Genomic DNA, 14547 nt, shown 5'->3' with positions numbered 1-14547 from the left:
GCTAACTTGCCTGATTTTACAAAGAAATGTATGTCAGGGGCAAGTCTTGTCGCCCCGCCTGGAATACACTTCTTTGTAAAAATTGGTAAGTTTGGGACCTCATATGTTTACGAGTTGGTAACGGATTCTTATGAAAGTTCGCATATTAATAAATTCCGGAATGATAATTGACCTATAGGTGTGGTCTGCTGTTTCCGTATGAGACACACGAAAATTCTCGATATTACATAGTATCGGTAAAAAGGTTCCTTTCAAATTCCTAAGACTAGGCCCATATGACAAATTTAGAGAACGAAGCTCAAATATCAGCCACTGCTCAAGGGGAGGGGAGGGAGGGAGGGAGGGAGCCCACGCTACACCCTCCCTGCCCCGCCCCGAAGGGGAGGAAAGCGACCGGACCCTAGAAATCGGCGGAAATCGAGCCAATTGGAAAGCAGTGTTTGCACTTTAGCATCAAAATGAACTCACGAACACCTGAAAACGAGAGATAGATACATTATATCACTAACTGCATCTGTTGGACAAAAAAATCAAGCAATATCATGAAATATCTCGAGAAACGCAAGTAAATAATGAGCTTTTATTTTGCAAATTTACTGGATTTACAAATGGTTATGGCTTGAAATTCTTCTACTTTAAAATTATAATGATTTCAACCTACTTTCGAGTCCTACACCTGACCATAGCTAGCATTCAACAAACCCACAATTTAATTTTCAATTTTGTCGAAGTGAAAATACCACCACTAGCACTTGCCTAACTATTTTAGCGTCTTATACCCCTTGAAACTATCATTCATACTAAAACATTTTTACTGGCCCTTAAGGCATTACCCGATATTTTGTCTTCTGGCTTTAATTTTCAGGGACTTGATTTTAATTGAAAGAAAACTTTACGGCGTCACATTTGCTCTGACAGCCAGGCATCCAAATCGTCCATGGAAAGAGGTTGTTTTAGAACTCCTTTGATCTTAGAGATGACTCCAGAGTTAAGGTGATCCGGTGACTCGACTTTGAGCGTGCGGTCTGGTGATCCTAACGCTATTTTGATCAGCTCTGACTTGCTAACGTCAGGCTTTATTCCCACTGCGACTATATTTGACGTGCAATTCTGTAAAAAGAAGGAAAATTACAAAGTGAATTCAGTGGTGAGTAACAGCTTACCCGCCCTGCCCTCCCTCCCCCCCCCACCCCCCCCCGCCCTACAACACTAAAAGAAATTTTATACCGGAATTTTGTCGAAGTTTTAGGAAACAAAAAATGAATAATAGAAGGCGTTTACAATTTTTTGCCTGTTTCGTGGAAGATATATCATTTCAGGATTTCTGTTGGCTATTCTGAAGAGTAAGAGGCGCGCTGGCCTAATGGTTAGTGCGCTTGTCTCCGGATCGAGGGGTCCTGGTTCGAGCCCTGGCCGGGAGACATTGTACTGTGTTCTTGGGCAAGACACTTTGCTTTCACAGTACCTCTCTCTACCCAGGTGTATAAATGAGTACCGGTGAATTTAAGGCCATTTAATGCTGAGGGTAGCATGCGATGGACTAGCATCCCATCCATGGGAAGGAGAAATACTCCTAGTCGATTCTTGCTGCAGAAACTGGAGACATGCGCCGGCCTGATTGGCCACTTGGCATCTGCCTTACATTCTAAAGAGTGTCAGAACCATTTTGAATCGTATTGTTAGTGAGACATGTTGACTCACTTACCTTCATTATAGGAGATACCAAACTGTACGGAAGAGATTCGGCATCAGTTTTCTCTGATGTGAAAACTATCAACACATTCTCCACCTCCGGGCGATCCACGCATCCCTTGGGACAGAACAGCTTCTGCGAGGCGTACAACATGGCTAGATCGGTACGGTGTCCCCCAGGGGTATATTTCACGCCCTCGATAATCGATTTTACTTTGATTCGATCTACATTCTGCAGGGACATGACAAGATCAGGTTTGTCGCTGTAGACGATGATTCCAAAATGAACGTTGCTGAATTGCTTGTTGATCGAGATGACCAACCGTGAGATAAAAGATTTCAGGCGCTCGAACTCGTCAGCGGTTACACCAGAGGAACTGTCAATCAAAATTCCTACGTCCATGCCTTTTCTTTTGACTTCTGTTGTAGGTAGGGGTGTAGTCACAATGGAACTTTCAGCTTCTGCGACTTTAAAACACAAAACATTTAGTTAGTTCTTTTTGCAAAATCCAGTATACCCCCCTCTCTCTCTCTCTCTCTCTCTCTCTCTCTCTCTCTCTCTCTCTCTCTCTCTCTCTCTCTCTCTCTCTCTCTCTCTCTCTCTCTGGTCTCTAGCTAGATGCATACCCGCCTGTCTCTTTGCCACCAGTTAAAATTTTTTCTTTCATATATATTTGAATTGCTTTTCAATTTTTTCAGGCTTCTTTGCAATTCAGATCAATATATATATTGAAATAACTCCGTCGAATTACTGATTTCTTCAATTCAGTTTTTAGACTCTATCCGCAGTTCGTAAATAGCATCAATTGTTCATCAATTTGCACTGAGATAAGTTTGTTAACATTATTTCTTATACCTGCTGGGAATGGCGCTCGGGGAGTTTTTTCTGCAAGAAAAGAACGAAACATTTCAAATATATCATTAAGACGCAATTATGACATTTTGGCTTATTTTCGTTAATTCCTTGTCGTTTTTCAAACTTAATAAGATGTCAAGTTCCTCGGCAAGTGTTACCTTGAAAACCAACGGAGCGAAACACTACAGTGGCACGAACGCGAACTAAACTCATAGTGGTGAATTCTATGCACACACGTTAAAAAAGTAAACTACTGAGTAAACAAAAGCAAAGCTGAAAAGATAATGACAATAATTAATATCGTAAACTTCATTCTTAAACTGAAGGTACAGTATTGATAGTGTTTTGGATACTACAAGTAGTTCTGATTTGCGGCGTAACTGACTAGCTAGTTATATATGTCAAATACACGACATAACCTCGTTGCAGAATGCGTACCTCTTCCATACAATTCAACTCTCATACACATCCATCCCTCATATTGCAATGGGAAGATACGAACGTATGTAGCTTCTACAGGAACTGGTAATACTTGCTTGGAAATTGACTTAGAGTCCTTGTTGCCCTCGAACACCTGATAAATGGTTTGGAAAAAAAATAAAAATACAACACGATGCTATATATGTTGTATTGATAGCGCTAATGCGAACTACTTTACAACAATATTAACAGCTCTCTATTATAAATATATCGAATTACTCTGTCATCAGTTTGATTGCTTCTTTCTAGTAATCAATTGTAGGACGCTTAGTTAGCCTCATTAACAATTTTTTATTTGTTTTTTAGTATATAAAACAAGTAGACTATAGACTCCATGTTACCGTGCGTCTTTTTAGTAATAGATCAATGAAGACGTCAAAATGTGGTAAGAATACTGTTCAGTGACACTTTCTCCTAACGGTTCGTGTGCCACGTTTTTGCTCTTACCTCATTCTGACGTCATCTGTGATCTATTACTGAACAGAAGCACGGCAACATGGACTGAATCAGTAGGTTCTTTTTACAAGTTACCACGGTCTGCCATAGTTTTCTGGAGAAAAAAGTACATGGCTTGTCGGCCTTGTTTCCGACACGTGTCAATTCATCTGATCAAGTAACCTTACATACCAAGAAAGTCCTCACAAATTCCAAGCAAATTACAGATCGCGGTGAAATTCTGTTATCTATGCCATGCATAAATTAAGTTGCTTCACTTTTTTACGGTAAGGTGTTATCATCATTATCGTCACCATTATAATCTCCACCACCAGTAACAAACATTTAACACAAAATACCTTTATTTTTCCAGGCCCGTCCTCTATTTCTTTCCACAGACTGCCATCCTCAGAGTGCTTCACATGAAACTCTGTAACATATTCGTCACCTTCGCTGTAGCCATTCCCTTGGATGGCAATAGCACAAATTGATTCCGCTTCCGGTACATGAATTTGTAGGTATTCTTCGCCAGCAGTATCTCCAAGGGAACACCAGGCCAGCGGTCCATTCAATCGGCCTTTAGAGGGTTCCAAATCACCGTAAAACGAGGAGGCTGTGAAATTCACGCTTGACAATTTTCCTCCTTTTGCAGCGCCGAGGGCGTTTTCGTCACATGGAGTTTCTTAAATAGAACCAAGTTTGATTAAAAATGTTTCTATGCAAGTGAATCGAATGGACGTCACATGACATAGAGCGATCTTTGCTGACGTCATTGTTAACATTTCTCGTCATTTGACATACGACTTTGCGCAGAGCGCATGGGTATCATGTCGGAGGCGAATTGACTCCAAACATGTAGAGAGCTTTTAAGACTTAGTCCTTTGTCTCACTGGATGAAATATTCAAAGACAAACTGACTTTCAAAACCTGCAAAATGTTTAGCGTTATTTAGTTCTTATATTTCAAAAACCATTTTTCATTGATTCCTCTACATAGTAGGTGGCATAAATTAGGTGGTTTGATAAAAGGATTGATTTCATATCAAAAATTGATTGCGCTTTCGCCCGGGCCAAAACAAAACGCTCTACACTAACAAGGAGTTCAGATCATCTGAGTTGTTTATGGTTCAACTTATCTACATGGGAAAACCGCTAACAAAAACAAAGTGGACTGACAAAGAAAGATATTATTCATATTTTTTGCAAGATTCTCAGAGGGCCACAACTTCATTGGTTACCCTCTTTAAATTAAGTTTGATTAATGGATTGATTGAAGGTAAGGTCACAAAATTTAAAAGAGCAATTTCATATTCCATTTATTTCGTACCTGTTGGTGCCTCGGTGGTGGGGTCTACAATTTCTGGAGCAATCCTACCTACATGAAATAAAACAAAAGAATAGACCATTTTACAGTTGTCTGCTCAGTGATCTGGCCTTTGAATGGCAGCGTGGCTTGAGGTGACCTTTTTTTGATACAGACCTCTCTGTTTTTGTTGTGTAAATCAAGTTGTTCTAATTCTAGCTGTGCATTAACATGACAAAAGCAGAGAAGTCTGTATCAAAGCAAGGTCACCTCCAGCCTCGCCGCCATTTAAAGGCCAGGTCCTCAAGCAGACAACTGTAAAATGATCGATTGCTCACAAAGCTGTAGCTGATCTTAAACCTCGCTTAAATTTCGGCATAAGCTTAAATTTCTTAATCTAATAAATCACATCGTGTCCAATTAATTTTGTATGTTGTCTGATAACTGGCCACATTCAATGACTGGCACAGTGTTCCCAAATATCACAGCTACCTCGATCACACTGACTCGGAGTGGAGCCAGGTCTGTTGCTATGACAACACTTGACCTAAGTCTCGTTTACAAAACTTGGCAGCTTCTCTAGTTTCCTTCTGGGAATCACTCCCTTCATCTTTTGTTGTTGTTGTTGTTGTTAGTGTCTTTTTCTTTTATTTTGGTAGTTTCTTTTTAATTGTCTTCTTGCAAGTGTCCTAATGGGAAAATTCACAGCCTTGTAAATTGAAACTGAGGCTTTTTACATGGAATTTACCTAGTCCGACGCAAATATCATACAGTTACTTTTATTGTTTGGCTTACCTGTGACAGGGCCATTTGGTTCTAAAATAAAATAATAATAATAATAATAATGATAATCAATATAGTATTTTTATGCATTATTTTTATCATTAGCGGGTGTTATCAACACAGCTCGTCATCGCTTAAACGTCATGCAGTAAGCTTTTCTTCCATTTGAATTAAATTATTCAAGTTGTTTTAGCCATTTATTCATTATTTCAAAATTAAGTCGACATAGTCCATCAATGGACCTTTTCGGCGATACGGCTGCAATCTTGAATTCTATTATTTCAAATAGCTATTATGGGATGTTTAGGGGGCAAATTAGTATGCGACCCATCCTCTCCAAACATGAAATAATGTATGGTGTTTTAAATTCATTTTGTTTAACCCTAAACCACCTTATTTTCATTGGCAAATAGTTTCTCTACATTTGTTTCCTTAATAGTAGGAGATACCAATTTGTGGATTTCACCACCCTTGCGCAGGAAAAATTAGAGCTTGAAAAATATATCGCGATCTCAGCCAACAAATACAGTTCCTTCCTTAAGAAATGGTCTTGCTTTGTTCAAAAATAATTTGTTTTAAATAATTCTAATCTGGTCATAAAGGCCGATCAACCAACAACTTTTGTTCCAAGAACATCTATGATGTTGCCTCTTCCTGTATTAAAAGAAAAGCGGAAGAAAACCGGCAGGGCTTTCTCCGCTTTATTTAAACTTTCTCTCTTTTTGTTTGTTTGTTTCTCCTTTTTTTATTATTATGTAAGTGCGTAAGTTTAATCAGCAGTATTGTAAGTAATTTTTAGCGTTTTTCCGTTGGTAGTAATTGAAAGTAAGGAAGCAGTCTAGCATAATTAAGTGCATTGTAGAAAAATAAAATGTAGCGTGTGTGTAACTTATATGTTCATGGAGTTTATCTATAATAAAAAGAGTATTGTAAGTAAGCCAATTGTAATTTAATTAGTGTGATTGTATTGTAATATATGTATTGTAACTAGTGCATAAATAGTTTAAGTATAAATAATGGCAATAGGAATGAGTGGAGTCCAATTCGGTCGGTTATCATAAGAGTGACAACAAAATCGGACGACCGCACAGCGGGAGTCCGATTTGTTTATCACGAGTATGATTACAGACCGAATTGGACGACACGAAGTCTTATTATCAATTAATCATAAAAACTAGTAATAACCAAAGGTTAGGAAACGCGGGCGAGGACGATACTTAGTGTTTTGGGTTACTAAAAATGTATCAGAGTTGTTCTAAGTTGTAATCAGTGGCGCATTGAGATTAATTTTCAATAGGTGTGTTATACATGGTTCTTGGGGTCATGACATATTTTGGGGCCTGAAGTAAAATGCATCGCTTCGCGGGGCTAAAATATTTGCCCATAAGGGTAGCTTGAAAGTTCAGCAGCACCCCCTTTTCCTTTTTGCCAATTTATGTGCTCAAAAGTGTTCGTGGAGGTGTTGCATAGAGCAATTTCACTAAACCTATGAAACAGTCACCTACACTATAAAATTCCATGATACACTTGTTTTGTCGTTTTGTTTTTGTTTAGTTTTACTAAAACGCTGTAATTGTGTTTTTTCTGTCATAAAGGCTTATACATAGATCATCTTTCCGGCTGTAATTATGTAATCAAAGCTTATTCTAAAATTGTTTGTCGGGCATGTCACGCTATACTTAACTTTACAACTCCAAGGTCGAGAGCAGATCACAACTCGCTCGACTCCAAGAACGAGAACAGATAACAACTCGCTCGAGGCAGACTTCAAACGCGACATGAACGGTGAACAGGAAACGTCCCAAGTTGACACGCTCGATTTGGATTGGACGGCGCTGCTATGCTTGAGTTTCACGTGATCCAAGTTCCAAATACGCGTGACGCGCGTGATAAAATCGCGTTCTTTGCATTCCATACAATCTTAGTGGAAGTCCACCCGAACGAAGCAAAAATCGAGCCAGGGCCAAACTATACAAGTTTTCATCGGTTGCTGCTCTTCTTTTGACATCATAGCGAGAACTGACTCTTCTTTAAAACTGTTTCTTTCCATTTTCAATCTTTTAAATTACATTAACACTTCAGTGATGCAAAACTTTGGCTTTGAAGATCTAGCACACTGGCCGACCCGGCGGCCATCTTTTAAAATATTCTTGTTCGAGTAGAAATGGATTCTGATTGGTTTACGAGGATTTATCGATCGATTTTGGCAGAACAAATTTGCTCCAAAATCGAGATATGGCGTGCAAAATAGGTTGCGGGCTCTTCTTGGGCCCGCAATTACAATTTCCGAGAAAAGAAGAATAGCCAAGTTATGAAAGAAAGGGAAAATTTGCATTAAAATACCTACAAAGGAGATGTAAATATTCTAAGGCCACCGCGCCTCCTATGGGCAATTAGGCGCCAAAAACACAAAAGCAAGCGCGCGCACACACGCACGTAACTACAACTTTGAATGTGATTGGTTGATTTAAACTACAACTTTGAATGTGATTGGCTTATTGAACTGTCCGATAACAAACTGTCCGATAACAACTTGGCAAGTGAATTAGTAGAAAATAGGAGTTTTGTTAAACCAATCACAATCGAGGAAATTGTAATTTTTATGATTAGTAGTGTAAGTAGCAAGTACAGTGTAAGTGTAAATGCAAGTATAAAAATATTAGTACTGTAAGTGTTCGTCCTGTAAATAAAATTGCATTAAAAAGTATGTTTTTGCCCCCTAAGCATCTCATCATAGCTATTTGAAATAATAGATTTCCAAATGGCCGCCATGTCGCCGAAAAGGTCCATTCTTGGTATTCACGTGACGTCATCGCCGCCATATTGGACGGCGTTAACAAAAATAATTCTGGCTTCTTTTGTTTGTATCATCAAACATGGCCGCCAGGCCCATAACAATGATCATTTGCATCCCTCGGGATTGGTTAATAACTATCAATAAAAAAGGAAACGAACATCAATCAATTTTGACAAGTTCATACGGAAATTTAGACTCGTTTGTAAATATGGGTTATTGACCAAGCGTGGAATCAAGATGGCTGGCCTCGTTCTTTTTTTACTTGCTTATGGACCTCGGCTCCATCTCTCGGTCCATAAACACGCAAAAAAAAAAAAGAACAAGGCCAATATCCAGCCATCTTGATCCCACGCTTGGTCAATAAAGGATTTATTATATAGAAAAGGAACTATTTTCTTCCGGGACACGACGGGTAATCCCGAGCTAGCAAGATAGCGCCCTCTTTCCCCCACGGGTAGCCAATCACAGCGCAGGATTCAGTTCGTCTTGCCCGCTCACGGAGCTAGCCATACAATAAACGTAATCTTCACAACTGCAGAAAATCCATAACTTTCGAAGATATGGAAAAGCAAAATCGGGTGGAAAAATCTCTATATAAAGACAAACGAACAAACAGAATGTTCAAATACTAGTTAATCCGATTGTCTCAAATAAAGTTTCGAACAGTAGCAAATATTTCAAATAAAATCAATGTCAAATATACCCTCTGCGAATTCCTCTAGTTCTGCAAGAGAAAATAAGTTTGAGATATCAATGATATGATCAGAGTGACGAAAACAAGGTGAAAAATTTCTAGCAATATTTCAAATTGAATAATTAAAAAATATGAATTTTAAAAATGAATTTTACGCGATCAGCGTTGAACATGTGAAAAATAATGTTGAAAACTGATTTAAAAGAATAAAATTGTACTTGTAAAAACTTTATTTAAGGCTGAATTTGAGGCAACCTTCTGTTGCCTTGGTCAGAGTTTGAAAATAAAAAAAATAAAAAAAAAGACGCAAAGAACTAACTTTTCAAACTCTGTTGAAGGCACTAGGAGGTTTCCAAAAATTTAGTTTTTATAAGTTCAGTTCAATTCAGTTTCAAAATAGTTTTTGAGATAATTGCCAATCTTTGCCTTTTCATTAGTGCTGGAAATGAAAAGGCGACAAAATTGATATGAAACAACAGGCTAAAACAATTTTAAAATAACATTAATGATGGACTTACCTCCTGTAGTAGTTATCTTTGATGCTGAAAATAAAACAAAATATATAGGATGTTAAGATGACAATATCACATTTTAAAACCACAACAAGCCATCAAAGGTGTAAAAATTTGAGGAATTGAATTTAGACTTGCCCAGTTGTGTAGTGGTTACGTCTGGTGCTGGAAATAAAATAGTGACAGATAAGATATTAGGCGCCTCATTCCAAGCTGGTCAAATTAAAAGTAAAAAATATAAGCGATCATGAGGAACCATAAAATTGTGAACATACCCTCTGTAGTAGTTACCACTGCTGCTGGAAATAAATTGAAATGATTGAATAGTGTCAATAAACTGAATTACAAGAAAATTTTAAGCGATATCCACGCCAGTCATACCAGTAGGTTAAAAGGAACGAAAGATAAGATGGAATAACAGCAATGAAATGGGCTAATTACAATATATTAAAATTCTAACTTGGCTCCGAGGCTTAGGGGAATAAAACAAAAGAAATCGCATCGAGGATGAAGGATGAATAATGAATTTCTTTTATTTTATTCCCCTAGGCCTCGGAGCCAAGTTAGAATTTTAATGTATCGGAATTGGCCTATTACGTACTATTACAAGCAGAAGAAAAAGCAACGTTAAACTTACAGAACAATCAGAACAAAGATAAAATAATGGTAACGTAACCGTGGTTAGAGTCTGACATACCATTGGTAGTAGTAACCTCTGTTACTGGAAATTAAAAAGCAGCAAAGATAAGATTAGAATAACAGCATAAGATTTGGATGGAGAAATAAGACAATGTTAGTAACTAAAACCGCAGATGTACCTTCTTTAGTAGTTATCGCTGGAGCTGCAACGAAAAAGAATAAATTATATGAAAGAGATAAATGTAACAGCGAAAACATTAAAAAAGGAACAAAATGATTTCAAACACCGTCAACAATACAGTTACCTTCTGTAGTAGTTATCTTTGGTAATCAAAATGAAAAATAAGGAAACAATAATACCGATACAAGTAAATTCACAAAGAAGCCTTTGGCACACAATTGTAAAGGACCGTAACGTCGTTAGAAATACCTTCTGTGGTGGTTGTCTCTGCTGCTGCAGGAAATAATGACACAAGTCATAAAATATTGAAATGGTGTCAGTGAAATTAAAACGAAAACATGAAACGGTTTTGAGAAATGGTAACATCAGACATACCTTCTGTAGTAGTAGTCTCTGGTTCTAGAAATTAAAAGTCAAAAGTTAAAGGTGAGATTAGAACAACAACAACAAAATTACAACGACAACATAAAGACCTTTCAAGTCAAGTTAACGTTAGGCTAACCTTTTGTAGTAGTTATTTCTGCTGCTGGAAACGGAAAAGAATGAGAGATAACATCAAGTTAGTCACGGTGATATCATGATTAAAAACAGCAACAAAAACGGAAAAAGTAATACAGTTGTACGCTACTAAATCGTCATTGCACGTACCTTCTGTAGTTGTTACCTCTGCTACTGGAAATTAAAAAGCAAGTATAGGACTAAAATAGTGGCAATAAAATATTTTACAATGTCTGGAGAAATTCTCGCTCGCTCATTGGCTAATTTTCAATGTCAATAAACAGACAGACACATGAATTTTTAATTTTGTCCCTTCTGCCTTCTGCGTCTGTCCTGTTGATGATCATAAATTTCGTCATAACATTGTCAATGTAGGAAAGTGAAGAATGATCATCGCTGTAAATTTTCCAATTTAAGCAAATGGAAAGAAGAAGCCTGGAAAAAGTCAGGGCTTCAACGGGATTCGAACCCGTGATCTCCGCGATACCGGTGTGATGCTCTACCAACTGCGCTATGAAGCCACACATCGGGAGCGAGGTCAAAGTAGCTGTGGAGACTACTTTGACAATGTTATGACGGAATTCAATGTCAATAACAGGACAGATGCATGAAAACTGACGTCAATTTGTCAAATTACCAAACGTGAAAAAGGGCGTGCGAGCAGCTTCAATTTCAAACATACTATCTATTGTCTCCGGAGCTGGAAAGAAAATATTATGAATATTACAAATAAAAAAAAAAGACTATGGTGATGCAATTAACACAAAAACAGTGATATAAAACAAATTCAGATACAATTAACAATACGCTCACCTTCTGTAGTGGTTGTCTCTACTGCTGGAAACCAAACAGAATAGAAAAGTAACATAAAGTTAATAGTGGTCAAATTCCAACACAAAACTGAAGCAAACAAACACAATTGTTAGGAGCTATAACATTGTTAAACATACTTGCAGTAGTAGTTACCTCTGCAGCAACTGGAAATGAAGAGGCAAGTGATAAAATGTTAGCCAATAAAAATTAAGACGAACTAGAAAATTAAGAAATTTGAGTAGAAGTAATGTTATCGACATACCATCTGTAGTAGTCATCTCTGATGCTAAAAGCAAAATAATACGAGACATAAGAGAAATTTAGCTGTGCTGAGATCAAAAATGAAACCAAAACACTGAAACACAAATTAATTGAAAGGAATCATAACGTCGTTAGACACACCTTCTGTAGTCGTTGCCTCAGCTGCTACGGGAAATGAAGAGGTAAATAATAGAATATTACAGTGGTGTACAAAAATTTACAACGGAAACAAAAGACAATTTTAAGAAACTGTAAAGTAGTTATCTTTGGTAGTTATCTTTGGTGCTAGAAATTAAACGTCAAGAAAGGTAAGATTAAAATAACAATGAAAAAATAAAAACGAAAAAATAAATACATTTCAAGTAACATGAACGCTCAACTGACCTTCTGTAGTAATTATCTTTGGTGCTACAAATGAAAAGGTAAGCAAGATAAGATTAGCATTATAGAAATAAACCAAAACGAAAATATAGATAAATTTCAAGTAATATCAATGTCAAACTTACCCGCTGTAGTAGTTATCACTGCTGCTCGATATGAAATTGAAGGGAAAATGAGAAATAAAAAAAGACTACCAGGGCAAAATTAAAAACAACAACATAAAAAAGACATTTATAAGAGAGCAGAGTGTTGTTTAACATGCCTTCTGTCGTCGCTTCTTCTGCTGCTCCTGAAAATGAAGAGGCAAATAATAAATATTGAAATAACAATCAATAAACTTAAATAATTGATAGAAGTTGTCTTTCCTGCTGGAAACGAAATTATATGAGAGAAAAGAAACTTTAACGACGTTATATGTATAAAAACAACGAAACAAAATCAAAAAGAGAATAAAATTGTAAGGAACCATAACGTCTTTAAACATGCCTTTGGTAGTCGTTTCCTCTGCTGCTGGTGGAAATAAAGAGGCAGGTAATAAAATATTAAAATAAATGATCAGTGAACTTAGAATTTAAAGGTTAAACAATCTTGAGTACTGCTAACGTCATAAATTAAAATAACAGCAACAAATTCAGAGCGAGGAAATTAGCAAATTTCAAATAATATTATCGCTAGGCTTACCTTCTGTAGTAGTTATCTCTGGAGCTGGCGACAAAAAGGCATAAATATTATAAGTACAAAAAAGCAAGCAACAACCAAAAAATATCAAAACAAAACTAAGAACTGCAATTTCAAATACTGTTAACATTAACCTTACCTTCTGTAGTAGTCATCTCTTGAGCTGGAATGAAACGCACCATTGTTATAAATAAGATAAGGTTATAACATAAAAATAGAACAAAGTACTGCAATTTCAAATGCTGTAACATTAATCTTACCTTCTGTAGTAGTTATCTCTGGAGCTGCAATGAAACGCACAATTATTATCAATGAGAAAAAAATTATAACACAAAAATAAAACAAAGTACTGCAGTTTCAAATATTCTTAACATTCATCTTACCTTCTGTAGTAGTTGTACCTGGAGCTGGAATGAAACGCACAATTATTACAAATAACCAAAAATTATAACATGAAGAAAGAAACAAAGTACTTCAGTTTCAAATAATTTCAACGTTAATCTTACCGTCTGTAGTAGTTATCTCTGTTTCTAGAAATCAAAAGGAACGAAAGATAGAATCAAAATAAGAACAAAACGTTGAACGAAAAGCGCTTAATATCTTTACTGAATATCTTCCGTGCTAAAAATAAAGGCATCACAAGTAGCCTTAAAATAATGGCAAAAAAAGTTTTGAACGGAAATATATCTATTACAGCAGTTATCGCTGGAACTGGAGATAAAAAGAAAAGATTATTAAAAGTACGCGAAAAAGGTAATAAAATGTTAAGAAAACAAAACAAAGCAAAACACAACAATTTATAAAACTGTTAACAATCACTTTCTGTAGTATTTATCTCTGGAGCTGATGTAAAAAGCACAACTATTACAGATAAAAAAAAGATTTTATCAGGAAAACAAAACTAAGTAATGCAATTTTAAAAACTGTTAACATTAATCGTACCTTTTATAGTAGTTCTCTCGGGAGCTGGAACAAAACGCACAATTATTATAAAGGAGAGAAAATTATAACATAAAAATCAAGCAAACAACTGCAATTTTTAAATACTGTTAACATTAATATTACCTTCTGTAGTAGTTTTCTCTGGAGCTGAAATGAAACACACAATTATTATAAATAAGAAAGAAATATACCATAAATAAAACAAAGTACTGCAATTTCAAGGAATGTTAACATTAATCTTACCTTCCGTAGTAGTTGTCCCTGGAGCTGGAATGAAACGCACAATTATTATAAAGGAGAAAAATGATAACATAAAAATCAAACAAAAAACTGCAATTTTTAAATACTGTTAACATTAATATTACCTTCTGTAGTAGTTTTCTCTGGAGCTGAAATGAAACACACAATTATTATAAATGAGAAAGAAATACAACTTAAAAAATAAAACAAAGTACTGGAATTTCAAGGAACGTTAACATTAATCTTACCTTCCGTAGTAGTTGTCTCTGGAGCTGGAATGAAACGCACAATTATTATAAAGGAGAAAAAATGATAACATAAAAATCAAACAAAGAACTGCAAGTTTTAAATACTGTTAACATT

General features: G+C 36.3%; 1 protein-coding gene across 1 annotated transcript; it reads right to left on the bottom strand.

The window, feature by feature from the left end:
- Positions 1-354: 354 nt before the first annotated feature.
- On the bottom strand, positions 355-14546 carry LOC145480526 (uncharacterized). The gene is made up of 37 exons (XM_081458767.1): positions 14522-14546; positions 14433-14456; positions 14310-14333; positions 14188-14211; positions 14068-14091; positions 13945-13968; positions 13509-13532; positions 13386-13409; positions 13263-13286; positions 13142-13165; positions 13006-13029; positions 12811-12834; positions 12587-12613; positions 12450-12470; positions 12328-12351; positions 12211-12228; positions 12085-12114; positions 11945-11968; positions 11820-11846; positions 11683-11706; positions 11020-11043; positions 10874-10897; positions 10747-10770; positions 10621-10644; positions 10370-10393; positions 10249-10272; positions 9827-9850; positions 9690-9716; positions 9558-9581; positions 9049-9069; positions 5561-5581; positions 4790-4837; positions 3823-4145; positions 2987-3122; positions 2549-2578; positions 1706-2160; positions 355-1110 (listed from the first exon to the last, which is right to left on the bottom strand). Exons 1-37 carry the CDS (start codon positions 14544-14546, stop codon positions 901-903), a joined length of 1947 nt encoding a protein of 648 aa, XP_081314893.1. The 3' UTR covers positions 355-900.
- Between the last annotated feature and the right edge of the window lies 1 nt (position 14547).

The sequence above is a fragment of the Orbicella franksi genome, chromosome 3 (genome assembly GCF_964199315.1).
Source record: "Orbicella franksi chromosome 3, jaOrbFran1.1, whole genome shotgun sequence".
NCBI classification, from domain to species: domain Eukaryota; kingdom Metazoa; phylum Cnidaria; class Anthozoa; order Scleractinia; family Merulinidae; genus Orbicella; species Orbicella franksi.
This window is presented reverse-complemented; position numbering and strand designations above follow the sequence as displayed.

Excerpts from the sequence above, each read along its gene's own strand:
- LOC145480526 (XM_081458767.1), bottom strand. The coding sequence starts at position 14,546 with ATGTTAACAGTATTTAAAACTTGCA. Across the intron at positions 10,771-10,873 it reads AGAAATAACTACTACAAAAG|AACCAGAGACTACTACTACA; the intron begins GTTAGCCTAACG and ends TTTAATTTCTAG. Across the intron at positions 2,161-2,548 it reads CCGAGCGCCATTCCCAGCAG|TCGCAGAAGCTGAAAGTTCC; the intron begins GTATAAGAAATA and ends TGTGTTTTAAAG.